The sequence below is a fragment of the Panthera pardus genome, unplaced genomic scaffold (genome assembly GCF_024362965.1).
Source record: "Panthera pardus isolate Hobbes unplaced genomic scaffold, ASM2436296v1 HiC_scaffold_5, whole genome shotgun sequence".
NCBI lineage: Eukaryota > Metazoa > Chordata > Mammalia > Carnivora > Felidae > Panthera > Panthera pardus.
Genome location: NW_026526980.1, coordinates 13,506,202 through 13,524,578, shown reverse-complemented (window position 1 = coordinate 13,524,578; position 18,377 = coordinate 13,506,202). Strand labels below are relative to the sequence as shown.

General features: G+C 43.2%; 1 protein-coding gene across 3 annotated transcripts in view; it reads right to left on the bottom strand.

Annotated features, from left to right (window-relative positions):
• Positions 1 to 18,377, bottom strand: part of OTOA (otoancorin) — a 73,764-nt gene that overhangs the window by 45,489 nt on the left and 9,898 nt on the right. The window contains exons 6-11 of one of the 3 annotated variants that reach the window (XM_053894423.1): positions 16,524 to 16,611; positions 13,097 to 13,228; positions 10,291 to 10,526; positions 7,090 to 7,193; positions 2,935 to 3,035; positions 932 to 1,071 (exon numbers count right to left, since the gene is read on the bottom strand). In XM_053894423.1, the coding sequence (XP_053750398.1) occupies positions 932 to 1,071; positions 2,935 to 3,035; positions 7,090 to 7,193; positions 10,291 to 10,526; positions 13,097 to 13,228; positions 16,524 to 16,611 (801 nt within the window). Of the gene's footprint in view, positions 1 to 931; positions 1,072 to 2,934; positions 3,036 to 7,089; positions 7,194 to 10,290; positions 10,527 to 13,096; positions 13,229 to 16,523; positions 16,959 to 18,377 lie in introns of those variants that run through there. The other 2 variants (XM_053894425.1, XM_053894424.1) reach the window with 2 other exon arrangements.

Below are 18,377 nucleotides of genomic sequence, written 5' to 3'. Positions count from 1 at the left end.
ACCTTGAAAAGGGAGGAAGGTTATTATCTCCCATTTTACAGATGGGGAAGTGGAGGCACAGAGAGGTAAAGTGACACAGCCCAAATCACGCAACTCATAAGTGGCAGAGCCAGAATTAAACCCAGGAAGTCTGGCTCCAGGTCCCATGTTCTTAACCAGTAAGCTATTTTTGTGTACCCCTAAAAACGGGACCCAAGCTAATGGGTAAAAATTAGTAAGGATGGGGGAAGAAGGTGTAATAGTTTCATATAAGAACATTCCCTATAAGCGACTCTGATAAAATTTAACATAATACAGTGATGTCAGGGGAAGCACTGTGATATGTGTCCCTGAGAGATGGAGAGATGGTTGAACAGCACTCCCCACTGCATGCTCCCTCCGGCTAATATTCAAACCCTTTCTGGGGTCACCAAGTACATAGCTCCAGGCCTGCTTCTGCTGGAAAGCATTCCTGGAGGATCATGTTACAATCACTAAATTCCAGAGCCGACATCATCTGTGGACTCCCCACCCGAGAAGCTGGATAACAAGAGGTTCACAAATATGGGGAGCCAAAAGCTATTTCTAATACTTTACCCACCCTAATGGAAACCACACGTTTACCTTGGAATAGACCAAGTACTGAGTATTTAAAATATTCTATTTCTATGCCCACAGCTGGAATCTTAGCACTTGATAAGGTTGCATTAAACGCCTGGCACAGGAGATGCTCAGAAAGCATTTGTTCTACCTCACCCCACCTCCCAACCCTTTCAAAGGGTGTTTCTTTGGGGAAACGCCTCCCGTCACATGCACAAAGACATGGGGCTATATAAAGAGATAGACCAGCCACCCCCCTTCCCTCCCAGGGTCTTCTGCTGCTCAGAGGAAGCTGGTGCTTAGATCACATCTTGGGAAAGAGCTGCGAGGACCCAGAGCCCCCACCCCTTGCCTGTGGATGGTGGAGGTATTCCTCATGTCAAAGCTGGAGGAGCTGATCCTCTCCAGAAACGCCTGGGCCAGGTCAGGGGTGATGTCATAAACTGTGTCCAGCTGCTTGGTGGCATTGTCATAGCTGATAAACAGCCCAATCTGGTAGACAAGGACAGGAAGGGGGTTGACGTGACCCCAAACAGCCCCACCCTTGCGGTCCGCACTGCACCCCATCTCAGAGATTCCGAGATGCCCAGTTCCTGTGGTCATTGATTTCTCAACAGTCTGTAACAACTGCTTTGGTTTCCTCTTCAACCCAAATGCTATTTAGGAAAGTATTATATTTTAATATCGGAGCAGTTGAACTCTTTGAAAGCTAATATTTGCACCCTTATTTGTAGATTTGTTATATGGAGGTCAGAGAATGTGGTCCACAAATGTTTCACTTTGGGGAATCAGGTTTTTTTTAAGTAGATGAGTTTACAAATGGGCCTCAGGTGATGAAAAAGATTGTGTGTTCCCATGGTAAGATACAAATATATAGAAAGATATAGATAAATAGATTCAACTTTATTACGTATACCATTCAGATTCTTTCTGTTCTTGTTCATTTTCTGCCTATGTGTCCAAGGGTGTCAAGCTGAAGTCTTATCTTTCTATGCACTGCTACTCTGTGCTTATAAAGTTGTCTCTCCCTTGAGGATTCTACTCTTTCTCCAGATAAATTCCCCCTTCGTGCTGGTCCTCTGTGGCTTTGCCTCTCTTCTCTACACTTTTAGATGATGAAGAAAAGTTGCAAATGGCCTCTTGATCTTAGAAATTCCTCCCCAGGGGCCCAGCTTCCATAAAAATTTAATCTCTATCTAACTTCTGGAAATTCACTCAATATTGGGAGAGTAAAAGTGAGGTTTAATCCATTTTATAACTGAGGATTATAAATTGAAAGTTAGGGGCACCTGGGTGGCTCAGTTGGTGGAGCGTCCGATTTCAGCTCCAGTCATGATCTCACAGTTCGTGGGTTTGAGCCCCACATCGGGCTCCGTGCTGACAGCTCCAAGACTGGAGCCTGCTTCAGATTCTGTGTCTCCCTCTCTCTCTGCCCCTCCCTGCTCACACTCTGTGTCTCTCCCTCAAAAATAATAAATAAATAAGTAAATAAATAAATATAAATTTACGTGAAATATTCTCAGCCTCCTAGGTAAAAAGAGGAACCTACATATGTCAACCATACTGCAGTTAAAAAATTTTTCAAAAATTTTTGAAAAGAAAAACCTGGCTCTGCCTCCAGTTTCATAATAACCAGACATCGTTGGGTCAATTGGCCCTTGAACAAGCCAGCCATCTGATACAAACACTTCTCTCACTGGCCAGAAGAAAGTCAAGGCACACAAGATAAAAACTGGAGGCAAGCCCCAAAGTCGTTATGAATGCCTCTCTGTTGGCAGCGTGTTTTGGAGACTGCTTTCCAGAATCATGATGCCCAGGGGTTTTAGTGTCATTGGGTTAACATCAGGAAGACAGAGACAGGCTGACCAGTGAGTTAAGTAACCTTAGAACTTACATATTTCTCAACTGTAAAGTCTATACTTAAAATCCAATCATTGCTCATGCTGAAGTAGCAATCAGTAGAATTAGCTATAAATACAAGTTGTTAGTAATCTATGTTTCATTTGATTCAAGTTCATGCTTCCAAGAACTGGAAACTCTGTCGCTATCATCCTTGGCCTTTAAATACCCTAAAATGACTTTTGGTTCACAGCCAACATTTTCTTTATACCATGTTTGTTCATATCAGAGCTATCTTGGTTGTCTGCAATTCTTTTCTTGGCCCTTCTACACTAAACACAATCTGACGACCAACCACATGAGAGTTTTCTTTAGAGGCTCAAGATATATTGGCTGAGGTGGGCACCCAATCTTCCAGGGCACCTGGACTAGCTGGCTAAACATGACAGGTTTAGAATACACCTTTCCCCAGATGGCTTGGTGATGGGGACATGTAAACGTACTTTTCCAACTTACTTCTACAGGACTAATTTTCGTAATTTCTTCAAATGATAGGTGAACCATATATCTGCCCAAAATCCATAAGTTTTCTGCACTGACCCATGAAACAGAGTCATCTGCAAAAAATAAATAAATGAAGAAATATGATAAATAAATCAGTAAATAAATAAACAAATAAAAGCTTTTGCACTGGTATGTGATAGTCAAAAGTATCTTTGATGTCAGGACCTCCTTCCTGTGTTCATTAATTCATTCAATAACCATTCATGGAGCGCCTCCTACCTATGAGATGCTATGCTACACACAGGCAAATCACAGATGCCAGCCATCTGAGGCTTTGTTTGTAAGTCAGCAGTGTGGTCCCCAGACCAACAGCACCAGCATCACCTGGGAACTTATTAAAAATGCAGGTTATTTTTTAATAGTTAAGGTCACAAAATAAGCTTTTCTTTCAGTTCACTTAGTTACTAAATAGTCTCACAACTTGAAATATATTTGACTCTCTTTTCTTACTACCGGTAACAATCATTATTCAGCCATACTGATTAGCACCAGGTTCCTGTACTTGAGCCAAACCAACTACTTCTCCTTCCTTATATGCACCCCAAACATTCTCCAAATCTTCTCTCACGTGCGCCCTTCTTATCAGCCAGAATGCCTCTGCCCTAACTCTTCCGCTCTTAAATCCTACCTTCAAAAATGACCTCAAACATTTCCTCTTTCTTAACGCCTTGTCTTGTCTCCTCAGTCATCAGTAATTTCTCCCTCTGAAATCCCGGAAGACTCCCTCTGTCACTCTGTTCAGCCATTTGAAATTGCTCATCAGTGGGATGTCAGTGGGACTTCAAGAACAATCATGTTCAGGATCTATCTGGACTTCAAGTTTCACTAAGCTAGAATCGGCCCCCATTACCTCTAATCCTCCAGTAAAAGACTTTTACACACAACAATATTGTGTTGGTGGCACTTCGGAGAAATGGAAGAAGCAGGGGAGCATTTTCAAGGCACAGTGAATCCATTACCAAGAGCTGTTGCGAAAAGCCATGGGCAATGACTCACATGCCCAGATGAGATGGTGAAGTCGGCCACTGCTTGGGCTGGGTCACAAGAACAACAGGGTGTCTCCCCAACCCAGAAATCAGAGCTGTTGGGGTGAGCACAGGTAAACACCCTAGGATTCCCTAGATGAGATAAAGACTCTGGACATCTGAATTGGTTATTAGAAGGGTGGTCCCAGAAGACTAGAGAGTTTGGGAGAGGGGGGAACCACTAAATTCATCCAGAACCAAGGTGAGTTGTTAATTTTAAATTAATTATAAAGCATAAACTGTATTTCTGAAGTCCAAGGATCTCCAAGATTGGATTTTCTTTTTTTAGAGGCAGACTTTTTTTTTTTTTAAGTTTATTTATTTATTTTGAGAGAGAGAGAGAGCTAGCAGGGGACGGGTAGAGAGAGAGAATCCCAAGCAGGCTCTGCACTGTCAGCACAGAGCCTGATGTAGGGCCCGAACTCATGCACCATGAGACCATGACCTGAGCCAAAACCAAGAGTCAGACACTTAACCGACTGAGCCACCCAGGTGCCCCCTCAAATACTTTGAGTATTTTTAACACTCAAAGTATTTCCAGGTACCTCAAGGAACTTCATGAAAAATAAAAAGCTTAAAGTCTAAACAGAATTTGTTTTAATTCACTTTAGTATAATAATGAAACATAACGTCGAGGAATTTTAGAAGAAAGTCTGTCTCTAATTAAATTTTGGCAATAAGGATTCTGGAAGTCTAGAGTTGAGTGGCTGTCTTAGGGTTACACAGTGTGAGATTTAGAGGCCGTAATTATGCATCAGGCAGAGGGAATTCTGCTACGCACTGAAGACATTGATTATTCTGTTGTTGAATGCTCCTTATATACAAATCTCAGAGCTTAATTCCAGGAAAAGGATTGATTGGCCCTCAGCACACTCCAACCCCACAGGCTTCCTTTACGTTTCTCCAAATCGCAAAGCTCATTCCTGGCTCAGGGCCTCTGTATTTGCTGGTTCCCCTGCCTGCCATGCCCTTCCTCCAGTGCCTCACCTGACTGATTCCATGTCTCATTTTGGTCTCAATTCAGATGTCAACTCTGATTTCGTAGTTCAGAGGCTGGCAAACTACAGCCCACAGGTCAAATCTGGCCCATCACTTGCTCTTATAAAGGCTGCAAGCTTGGTTTTTACACTTTAAAACAGTTGGAAGTAAAATCAAAAGAAGAAGAATATTTTGTGACACGTGACAATTTTGAAATTCCAATTTCAGTGTCCATAAATAAGGCTTTGCTGGGACACAGCCACTCCTGCTCATCTGTTGTCAATGTTTGCTTTAGCACCAGAACATCAGAGTTGAATAATTCAGCCAGACTACAGGCCCACAAACCCTAAAATATTTACTCTGACCCTTTAAAGAAAACGTTTGCCAAGCCCTGTTCTGGTCGAAAACACTCAGCCTCTCTATAGCATTTATCCATTTTATTTTCTTCATAGCAGCTACTGGTACCTGAGTTCTCTCTCTCTCTCTCTCTCTCCTCTCTTTCTCTCTCTCTTTTTAATTTGCTGGTTTATAACTTTTCTCCACCTATTCTCCCCCAATAAAACAAGAGCTCTATGAGAGCAGAGACTTTGTCTTATTTTCCTCTTGTATCTCCAGTGGCTGATACATAATACAATTTGGTAAGTGTTTAAAAAGGTTTATTTTGTTTACATTACTTCCGTTAAATTGGGCACCTGCATGGCTCAGTTGGTTAAGCCTCCAACTCTTAGTTTCAGCTTAGGTCATGATCTCACAGTTCATGGGATGGAGCCCCACGTTGGGCTCTACACTGGGATTCTTGTTCTCTCCTCTCTCTCTGTCCCTATGCAACTCATCTCTCTCTCTCTCTCTCTCTCTCAAAATAAATTAAAAAAAAATTTTTTTTTAACCTTTATTGATTTTTGAGACAGAGAGAGAGAGCATGAACGGAGGAGGTTCAGAGAGAGAGGGAGACACAGAATCTGAAGCAGGCTCCAGGCTCCGAGCTGTCAGCACAGAGCCCGACGCGGGGCTCGAACTCACCGACTGTGAGATCATGACCTGAGCCGAAGTCGGACGCTCAACCGACTGAGCCACCCAGGTGCCCCAATTTGCTGAATATTTTTAAAAGTTTGTTAAAAATTTATTTTGAGAGGGGCACCTGGGTGGCTCAGTAGGTTGAACGTCCGACTTCGGCTCAGGTCATGATCTCACAGTCCGTGAGTTCGAGCCCCGCGTCGGGCTCTGTGCTGACAGCTCGGAGCCTGGAGCCTGCTTCAGATTCTGTGTCTCCCTCTCTCTCTGCCCCTCCCCCACTCATGCTCTGTCTCTCTCTCTCTGTCAAAAATAAATAAACATTAAAAAAAATTTTTAAAAATACTCAGCAAATTGAAGCCATGAGTTTCTGTCTGCATTACTAACCTATATAACCATCCTTTTTGTCTTTTTTTTTTCAATTGTAGTAAAATAAACATAACCTAAAATTTACTAACTTCACCATTTTTAAGTGTATGGTTCAGTGGCATTAAGTGCATTCACTTTGCTGGCAGCCATCGACACCACCTATTTCCAGAATTTTTTCATTTCACAAAACCGAAACTCTGTCCCCATGAAACAACGACTCCTTATTCCTCCCTCCCACCCCAGCCCCTGGCAACCACCATTCCACGTTCCATCTCCACGAATTTGACTCCTCTAATACACATCTGTAAAATAAATGAATCTTGACCTATTTCTGCTTTGGTTCCCAGGAAACTCGGCACTAAATTTCTGTGCTTTATTGCTTAGATTTCCTTTTAAAAATTTATCATGTCCCACTTTAATACAGATTTATGATACAGATTTTGAACTCGTGACTCTACTGTAAAGGTTCTCTTCGAAGCTAAGATATGGTCATTATTTCTGTTCCACCTGCAAACCAGGACACCCCTTCAGCATGTGAAAAGTGAATTGATGAAATGGGGTATGTGTTTTATTCCAAAAGTCGCATCAAACACTTTTTGGAAGCTGGGAAGGGTGAGGAAAAATCATACATGACAATGAAATCAATCTATCTTCAGAGAGGAAGCACCACTTTTGAGGATGGGCTCCCCCTGACAAGTGATCCCACCTCAAAGCCCGGGCTCACCAGTAGCATTGGAGGATGTCTGCAAAATCCCAGTCATCCAGGTGTAGAGAGCTCTCTGGGAATGAGCCGAGGTTTGGTCGTAGAGATCTCTGAACACCGCAGATCTAAATGACAAATGTGGACGTCAGCTAAGGAACAAACGTGTGGGGGCCTTGAGATGGGTCAAAGGAGCAAGTGTCCCCAAAACTGTCTGTCTTGTGTTAACAAGCCTTCTCATTCCCTTGCTGCGTTCGGCTATTTTCGCATTTCTCTTTCTCCTTCACAACTAAACGCCTTCCTTCCAAAGAGGGCTCTCCACTTCCTCAACTCTTGGTCACTACTCTACGACTACTATACTGATACCACTGTTACTGCTCCTGCTATTGCTACTTCTTCTTCCCCTTCTTCTTCCCCCTCCTCCTCCTCCTCCTCCTCCTCCTCCTCTTCTTCTTTTCTAACAGTTTTATGGAGATACACTTCATACACCATACAATTCACCGACTGAAAATGTAAAGTTCAATGGCGTTGTTCCCAAACTGTGCAACTGTCACCACGGTCAATTTTGGAACATTTTAAGCATCTCAAAAAGAAACCCTATATCCTTAGGCTATCACCTCCCAACCATTAGTCAGTCACCTCAAATCCTAGAAACCACAATTTACTTTCTGTCTCCAAAGTTTGCCTGTTGTGGGCATTTCAGACAAGTGGAAGCATGTAATATGCTATCTTTGCGTCTGGCTTCTTTCACTTTGTGTGATGTTTCCAAGGTCCGTGCGTGTTGGATCATGTGTTGACACTCTGTTCTTTTTACTGCCAAATACTATTCCATTACCCGTATCCCACCCCATTTTGTTTATCTCTTCATCAGTTGACGGACCTCTGAGTTGTGTCCATCTTTTGTCTATTATGAATAATGCTATTGTAAGCACTCACGTACTAGTTTTTGTATGGACAGACATTTTCATCTCTCTTGGGTAGATAACCCAGGAGTGGAATTGCTGGGTTACATGGCAACTCTGTGATTGGCCTTTCTGGGAACTGCCAGACTGTTGTCCAAAGAGGCTACACAATTTCCTGCTCTGACCAACAGTGTATGAGGGTGCTGATTTCTCCACATCCTCACCAACGCTGGTTAGTATCTGACATTTGGCAGAGGTGGGGGCGGGTATTTAAATTCCAGTTAGCTAACATACAGTGTAATATCAGTTTCAAGGTTACAATATAGTGATTCAACACTTCCATACAGCACCTAGTGCTCATCACAAGTGCTCTCCTTAATTCCTATCATCTATTTAACCCGTACCCACTCACCTGCCCTCTGGTAACTATGTGTGTTCTCTATATTTAAGAGTCTGTTTCTTGGCTTGCCTGTCTTTCTTTTTTTTCCCTTCGCTCATTTGTTTTATTTCTTAAATTCCACATGAGTGAAATCGTATGGTATTTGCCTTATTTGACTAACTTATTTCACTCAGCATAATACTCTCTAGCTCCATCCACACCACTGAAAATGGTAAGATTTCAGGGCACCTTGGTGGCTCAGTCAGTTGAGCGTCTGACTCTTGATTTGGGCTCAGGTAACAATCTCACAGATCATGAGATCAAGCCCTGCTTTGGATTCTCTCTCTCTCTCTCAAAATAGATAAATATACTTAAAAAAAGAAAATGGCAAGATTTCATTCTTTTTTATGGCTGAGTAATATTCCATTATAGATAGACAGATAGATAGATAGAGAGAGAGAGAGAGAGAGAGAGAGAGAGATACATATACCACACATTTTCTTTATTCATTCATCAATTGATGGACACTGGCTGTTTCCATAATTTGCCTATTATAGATAATGCTGCTATAAATATAAACATCAGGTGCACATATCCCTTTGAATTAGTATTTTTGTATTCTTTGGGTAAATACTTAGCAGTGCAATTGTTGGATCATAGGGTAGTTCTAGTTTTAACTTTTTGAAGAACCTCCATACCATTTTCCAGACTGGCTATATCAGTTTGTATTCCCACCAACAGTGCAAGAGGATTCCTCTTTCTCTGCATCCTCACCAACACTTAGTGTTTCGTGTGTTGTCGATTTCAGCTACTCTGACAGGTGTGAGGTGATAGCTCATTATGGTTTTGATTTGTATTTCCCTGATGATAAGTGATGTCGAGCATGTTTTCATGTGTCAGTATTTTGGCCATCTGTATGTCTTCTTTGAAAAAATGTCTATTCATGTCTTCTATTTCTTTTAAGTTTATTTGAGAGAGACTGAGACAGCACAAGTCGGGGAGGGGCAGAGAGAGAGAGGGAGAGAGAGAGAATCCCAAGCAAGCTCCATGCCACCAGCGAAGCGCCTGACAGGGGGCTTGAACCCATGAAACCTTAAGATCATGACCCGAGCCGAAACCAAGAGTTGGACGCTTAACCAACTGAGCCACCCAGGAGCCCCTCTTCTGCCCATTTTTAATTGAATCTTTTGGTTTGGGGGTATTGAGTTTTATAAGTTTTTTATATATTTTGGATACTAACCTTTTCTCAGATATATCATTTGCAAATTATTTATCTGACATTTTCATTATAGACACTCTGCTGGGTGTGAAGTGTCTTCATCACCTTTAACCACTATAGCCTGGTCCCCTCCCCACCACACATCTCGTGGCCCCGGTCAACAACGACTTCCTTGTTGTCATATGCAGCAGTCCCATTTGGTCCAAATAAGACTTGATCTTATAGTAATGATATCAAAGTTACTTTTTAAATAAATGTTAATTAAAAAGAATGAGTCACTATAAAGAAAAAACATGAAGAACAGTGCCAGTGGGTGGAGGGGGTGCCTGGGTGGCTCAGTCAGTTGAGCATCCAACTTGGGCCCAGGTCATGATCTCATGGTTTGTGAGCTCAAGCCCCGCATCAGGCTCTCTGCAGTCAGCGCAGAGCCTGCTTTGGATCCTCTGTCCCTCTCTCTCTCTGCCTCTCCCCCATTTTCTCTTTCTCTCCCCATCTCTCTCTCTCTCAAAAACAAATAAGCAAAAAAAAAATAGTACAAGTGGTGTACACATAGGGCAAAAGTTGTGAGGATGGTACCAGAATGACTAACATTTGGGAGGCACTGTTTTAATCATCCATCTCTAAACTCCACAGATGTTAACCCGTTCCCCCTGCCTTCTCCCCTCTGCCATGCATCACCTCTGAGGAATGGGAAGTGGGGTTCAAGGGCTGGGAGAAGCACTCACAGGTTCTTGAAAGCATCCTCTTGCAGGTGCCGGGGGAGCTTCCCTGGGATGTCTGGCTGGAGAAAGCTGCCTGAGGAGCCCTTCAGTACCCTGCCCAGGATCTCCACACACTCCAGGGAGTTCAGCACCTGGAAACACCTCTCCAGTGTGATGAGAAATAGGCTGCGGTTCACGCCAGGGCTCTGCAAGGCTTGTTTCCGAATCTCTCCCAAGTCAATAACGACATCCTCCAGCTCCTAAAGTAAAGAAAGAAGCTACGGTTGTCTTGAGAGCAGCCTCTGGATTTGGAAGCCCTGAGAGGGACCACACTTAACAGTGGGGAACTTCAAGACCACTGTTTAACACCACGCTGCTATGTCAAACCTTCTAGAACTTCTCCTACAGAACAAAGTTGAAGCCTTCACTTGCTTCACCCACACTAGGCAACTTCTCACTTTCCAGATATGCCATGTGACTCACACCTCAGGCAATTGCTCGAACTGGAATTCTCTCCCCACCTCCTTCCCCTAGCGAAATCCAGCTCATCCCTCAAGGGTAAGCTCAATTGTCACCACCTTCTTGGTGAAGTCTTCCTGAATGCCCTTCTACTTTGGTCAAATCACCTTGAGCCCAACTCTATGATGCATTAAAGATGCTTATGGGCCTATCTTTCCTCCACAACAATGGTTCTCAACCCTGGCTGCACATGAGAATCACTGGGGGAGTGATCCCGGCACCACCATACAGAGTGATTTAACTGGTCTGTGGTGGAGCCCAGGCACCTGACTGCAGTGTGCAGCTGGGATTGAGCCAGGAAAGTCCTCGAGGCCCAAGCCATGTGCCTAGTGGAATGCCTGGTACCCAGAAGACATTGAGAAAGCATATTGGGATGGATGGATGGATGGATGGATGGATGGATGGATGAATGGCTCTTCTGAACCACAGAACCCAGGAATGCTGACAGAGCTTGGTCCCAATTTGATTGGCACTCAGTCTTTCAGCCAGCACACCCTGCAAACATAATAACCACCATTTATTGAGCAATGACCACATACTAGGCACCATACCAGGCATGAAGCAAACATGTCTCTTTTCATGTAATTCTCATGACAGTCCTACAGGTTAAGCCCCATAGATCCGAAGGCCAGACATTCCTAGGTTCAAATCCCAGGTCGTCCCCTTATTATCTGTGTGTCCCCAAGCAAGTCACTTACCTTTTTAAAGTCTCAGTTTCCCTCTCTGTAAAATGGAGATAAAACCAGTGCCTATCTCTTAGGTTTGCATAAGAATTAAAGAGGATAATGAGTGTAGACTGGCTGGCACCTAGTGAACACTCAACAAATGTTACATGCTATTATTATCCCAATATTGCAGAGGATGAAAATAAAAGATAGAAAAAGCAACCTGCCCAAATTACACAGAGCTAGGTTCTGTAACAGGTGTATCTGCATTCAAGGCCATACTTCTAACCATGACCAAATGTTTCTTTAACTTTGGTAATTTACTGTCTGGGGCTAAAACAGTACAGTGAGTAAGAGTGCAGCTTAGGGGGCACCTGGGTGGCTCAGTTGGTTAAGCAGCTGACTCTTGATTTCGACTCAGGTCATGATCTCCTGGTTTGTGAGCTCAAGCCCTGTGTCAGGCTCCACACTGACAGTGCAGAGTCTGCTTGGGATTCTCTCTCTCTCTCTCTCTCTCTCTCTCTGCACCCCACCCCACCCCAACCCCCCTCCCCGCCAGCGCACACGCTCTCTCTCTTTCAAAATAAATAAACTTAAAAAAAATAAGTAAACAAATAAATATTAAAAATATGTATCATTTTCATAGACCACCATCCTCATTTTTGCCATCTTTGTGCTGCCTTTACTATTATTTACCTCATAGGATTTTTTTAAACGGACTCTTTTTTTTAAACTTAAATGCATTTCAAAAAAGGAAACATCACATCTCTCCCAAACTCACTCAATAGAATGATGCATCCATTCTATTTTAATAACAGACACTATAAAATAAAATGTGACTATTAAAATGTTTACATGGGTCAACTCCTTTTGGGAAACACTGTTGTGCACTAAATGGTCTCTGATAAGGAAAACTCAAAACCTCACCTGTGTCCCAAGATTTCCTGGGTCTCATAGGTCTTACTTTGTGATGCTCTTATTTTTTTTTTTTTTTTAATTTTTTTTTTTTTTTAACGTTTATTTATTTTTCAGACAGAGAGAGACAGAGCATGAACGGGGGAGGGGCAGAGAGAGAGGGAGACACAGAATCGGAAGCAGGCTCCAGGCTCTGAGCCATCAGCCCAGACCCCGACGCGGGGCTCGAACTCACGGACCGCGAGATCGTGACCTGAGCTGAAGTCGGACGCTCAACCGACTGAGCCACCCAGGCGCCCCTGTGATGCTCTTAGATCACCAACTTTGTTTTTTTGGAAATGTGTCTATTACTGTTTTTTGTCTCCTGCCCCCTCTCCCAGACTGTGAATTCCTTCAGGGCAGAGGTAGTCCTTCGTCTCTGAACCCAGTGTCCACTGATGCAGAGTAATTATTCATGGGTGTTTATCAGGCCAAATAAATTGAAGCTCCTCAGTACCACTCATTTCTTAGTACCTATAAAAGTACAAGCTATAAGGCTCTTCACTTGAACTTTGGAGAAAGGAAGTGAGAAAACCAAGGTCCCCAAGCTCCTGGAGGGGTTGCGAAGGGAGAAGGTGGAAGGAAGACATAAAGAAGGGCCAAGGTCTGAGTGAGGCTCAGTTGGATTCAACTCAACAAATGTCAACTGGCCCTGGACTTCCCCTACTCCCGGGGTGCCCAGAATGCCTCACCAGGCGGTCCTTCCTGTCTTCCAAGAGGCATTTCATGGCGGTGCGGAACTGCTGAGCATCTGTTTCCTTCAGGTCCTCCAGCAGCTTCTGGGGCTGGTACAGACGCTGCTCCAGGTGGTTTTCCATGGCTGCCTTGATAGGGAGTGTTGAGAGATACAGTGAGGATGGGACAGGAGCACCTGGTCAGCACCACGGCCAGCAGCCCAGCCAGGCCACCTACTTCCCTGCAGAGACCACAAGCTGGCAGCTTGCAGCCATGTTTGGATTGGCTGACTCCAAAATTTTTCATTAGCTGCCAACATTTTGAAGTCCAGGGATTCCCCACAAAAATCCAGATTTCCAACTTCTCTTGGAAAACACAAAGATTTGGCAACGCTAGGCATGCATCCTCTTCCTGGTGATAATCAGCAAGCCAAGAGCCAGCTGCTCCCTGTAATTACACTCCTGCTCACCACCCACCCAGCCAGCCGATCTCCCCATGCCCTGCCTGGTTCCTATAGGTGCTTGAGGTTTCAAGTCCAGAGCCGCTGGCCTCTGTCCAGGAAGTTTACCACCCCCAGACTGGCACCGCTCAAACCCTCTCCCACACTGCAAGCTATCAGAGAAAAAGCAAAATTCAGGCAGCATGTACAAACTCCCCCTTAGTATCCTTTCTAAAGTGAGAAGCAGAGGTCTGCAGCCTTTCCTAAAAGAGATTACTCTGCTGTCTGGGGAATTATTTTCTAAATCTCCCTTAAACAAAGGTGCTCTACAAGGGCAGCATACTGTGATGTCATTGGCAAAAGGTGGACTCTAAAACCAGACAACCCATGTGCACATCCCCACTTTGCCACCAACCAGCTGTGTGGCCTTGGACAAGTTACTTACCTAGCATTGGTAGATAAAATACAGAATGCCCAGTTAAATTTGAATTGGAGTTAAATAGTGAATAATTTTTGAGCCCAAGTATGTCCCAAATATTGCATGGGACAGACATATACTAAAAAAAAAAAAAAAATCATTGTTCATCTGCAAATCAAATTTAATAGGGAATACTGTATTTTTTAAAAGTAATCTCTACACCCAACATGGGAATTGTACTCACAACCCCAAACTCAAGAGTTGCATGTGCCACCAACTGAGCCAGCCAGGCACCCCAGGAACACTGTATTTTTATTTGCTAAATGAGCAACAGTACTTTGGGACCTCAATTTTGTCAGCTGAAAAACAGAGACAATAGAGACTTACTATGTAGGTTTGTTATGAGGATTAAATTAGTGTGTGTAAAGCATTTTCAATATTGGCTAGCACACAGTAAGTGGTCAATTTGTGCCACCCATTATTCCCTATCCTGAATGAGTTGAATAATTATTTACTCTATGACTGTCCCTCCAGAATGAAAGGCCCATGTCGATAGTAATGTGACTGCCTTGTTCTCCTGCGTCTCCAATGTCTACAACTATGCCTGGAAGAGAATAGAGGCTAGATAAGTAGATGTTGAATGAATAAATAAATTTATACATAGCAAGAGAGAGAATATATCTACTGGTCAGGTTAAAATATACACATCTTGGGGCATCTGGGTGGCTCAGTTGGTTGAGCATCCAAACTCTTGATTTCGGCTCAGGTCATGATCTCACGGTTCTTGTGTTCAAGCCCTGAATAGGGCTCTGCGCAGGCAGTGTGGAGCCTACTTAGGATTCTCTTTCTTGCTCTCTCTCTGCCCCTCTCCTGCATGTGTGTGCACACTCTCTCAAAATAAACTGTACATATATATATGTATATATAACTGTATATGTATATATGTAACTGTATGTATATATAACTATATATACATGTATACACACACACACACACACACACACCCCTCATGAGAAAACTTACTACTAGCCAGAAAAGGGGCAGGCATTAATTCCCTTCAGGTTGCCACAGACTGATGAACAGAATAAAACAAATGCCATGAAGTCAACAGCCACCTCCAGCTAATGGGTGTCCTGGTAACTAGTTAGCAACCAGCTCTCTGAATGTAGTTCTCATTGTGAATGTTGGTTGATATTTTCATTTCATTATAAAGTAAATAAGGTGTACCTGGGTGGCTCAGTTGGGTAAGCGTCTGACTTCAGCTCAGGTCATGATCTCACGGTTCGTGAGTCTGAGCCCCGCATCGGGCTCTGTGCTGACAGCTTAGAGCCTGGAGCCTGCTTCTGATTCTGTGTCTCCCTCTCTCTCTGCCCCTCCCCCACTAGTGCTCTGTCTCTCTCTCAAAAATAAACATTAAAAAAATTAAATAAATAAAAAGTGAAACAATAAAGACATCAGGACTTCATTCATCAATGACCAAACTTCTTTCCTAAATCAAATAGTTTTTGAATACCAAAAGAATATTTTCTCAATTTTCTGTGCTATTCACAGTATAATGGCAAAGATATGACATACCACACTGGGCTGATGCTCATGCTGATGAGGTATGCTGTCCAGTTTGCCACAGTCCCCACCATGCCCTACTGCTCTACAAATATCATTACCATCTATTAACATACCTGTGCTTCTGTTTCTCTTACAATAGAGTTAAAAGGGAAGAAAAATATTTCTTGGACCCACGATCAAGAGACTGATAATTATGCCCAAAGATCCAGTCTCCTGTAATTCCATTTAGCAACAGAATCCCACAAGTTTTAGCTGACTACATGGCTTCTCAGAAAGGCCTCTCTTCTTACTTCTCTGCAGTAACACATGACCGTGGACTGTGAGCCCTACAGAATGTGAGCAGCACAAAGTGTGCAACTTGCAGCTCATGTCCTTGAAAGAGAAGATGCTTGCCCTTCACTTCCTCTTCCCACCACCCCACCTCCTAGGTCGGAGAATGGATGTGATGTTTCAGTCATGTGGGCAACAACTCCCTAGAGGATGACAAAGCAACAAGACAGAAGGAACCTGGGCCCCTGGATGGTCTTCTGAAATAGAGCTTCCTCTACTCTCTGGATCTCCCACCTAGCTCTGAATTATAACATGAGATAGAAAGAAACTAAATTGGGGGTGCCTGACTGGCTCCGTAGAGCATGCAACTCCTGAGTTCAGGGTCATGAGTTCAAGTCCTGTGTTGCACGTAGAGATTACTTTTATAAGTACCGCGTGCTAACTGATTGCGCTACCAGAGTGCTGAGATTACTTTTAAAAAATTAAATAAAAAAAAGAAACAAACAAAACTGTTCATGCTGCTAGAACCTGGGATCTCTTTGTTACAGTAGGTCTGCCCTACACCCTAATACGTCAAGTCTCCATCAAAGGTGGAAGGGTGGAAAAACACAAAAGTTTCCAAACAAATGGACAGAACATGTTTCTTTGCAGAAGTGAAGACTATCTCCATACCTAGCCCACTTCTCCATCTTACCAGGCCCTTGAGTTTACAGAGGTGAATATATGATAGGGATGAGTCTCAGGTACGCACCTGCAGGCTGGGGATGGTGAAGGCAACATTCCGTGAATTCAGATACGCCAGGACTCTGTGGGACAGGTCCGCCGTCCACCCATGGGAGCTTCATTTGAAGACAGGCAGGAGAAGGTCACAATGATAGGTTCCCCTGATGAGCAGTTTCCCTACTTGCCAAGAGGCCAGGGGACCAGAGTTAAGAGAGGATGTGGGGAATGGGCCAGGAATGCTAGGAACTTTGTGTTGAAGGAGGTAGGAGATTTGTTAACCTGGCACACTGGTGGGGAGTTTCCAATTCTAAGAATCCTCCTGGATCCCATTCTCTCAAAGACAATTATCAATTTCTGAGCTATGTGCAATATTCTAATTCCCATAACATTCCACGTGTGTTATCTACACTCCAAACTCACTTGGAAAGATGTCCTTACTATATTAAAGCCTAAAGAACAGAAACAGTGTATACCATGAGAGGTTGGAATTTAAGAGTGTGAGCTCAAAACTGGGACTAGAATCCTGGCTCTGTCACTTAATTGTGTGGTCCTAGGCAGTTTACTGAATTTTCCTTTGCCTCGGTTTCCCTTTCTATGCAATATGGATAAAAATTGTGAGGATTCTACTTGTTCACACATCTTAAGTGCTTAAAACAGTACCCAACACATAGAAAATGCATAATTTTGTTCGTAACATCCAAAAATTGGAAATGACTCAAATGTCCAACAACAAGTAAAAGGTTACATAAATGTTTTAACATTTGTTAAATGTTATGGTACGTCCAGGGGCGCCTGTGTGGCTTAGTCAGTTGGGCGACCAGCTTCAGCTCGGGTGATGATCTCACCACTCATGGGTTTGAGCCCCATGTTGGGCTCTGTGCTAACAGCTCAGAGCCTGGAGCCTCCTTCTAATTCTGTGTGTCTGTCTGTCTCTCTCTCTCTCTCTCTCTCTCTTCCTCTCCCTCTCCCCCTCTCTCACTCATGCTCTGTCTCTTTATCTCAAAAATAAATAAACGTTAAAAAAAATTTAGAAATGTTATGGTACATCCATTCAATGGAGTGTCACCCAACCATAGAAAAGGAATGAGCTGGACTTCAGCTTCCGGCTGTAATGGAGTCATGGGCAGCAGATAAATCCTTCTGCCTTAAACAAGTGGTAAATTTTTGTTATTAAATAAGTAGATGAATGAATAAGTGAATACAAAGATAGATAGATAGATAGATAGATAGATAGATAGATAGATAGATTTTAGCCTGAAAGAATATATCCAAAACTATCAACTAAAGTTAAAGCTACATTAGGAAGAAGAGTGTTTATGGGCACTCCTTCTCTTTAACATAATTGAGTGCTCCTGTCATGGGCTCCCAAGCCCCATTTCTTCTCCTTCACAGTACTCATCATATTAGAATTATCTGCTAATATTTGTCTTTGCACAACACTCTCTAGTGCCCTGTCCCACACCCTCAGTATCTAACACCAGCCCACATGCAGTATAAAACATGACAGGGCAATGTATCCTGGAGCCCCACTGCTGGATGTACAACTCAGCTCCACCACACTGCCCAGCTACGTGACCTTGATTCACCCTTCCTGTGCCTCCCTTTCACTGCTCTGTCCAATGAGAAACAACAGGACCCTCCCTGGGGGTGCTTGTGAGGATTGGACATGTTTCTATGCACAAAGCACTAAGAATGTTGTTGCCACATAGTAAACCCTCAGTAAAGGTTAGCACTTGTGCCAGAGCAGAGAGGAATAAAAGTTTGTGAAGCAAACATATCTACTTTCAAACACCTGTGCACTGGTTGCTATGTTTTTTGTAATAAGTATGTAGGTATTACTTTTTACAATTAAGAGACTTCCATTTAAGAATTTTTATGAAGT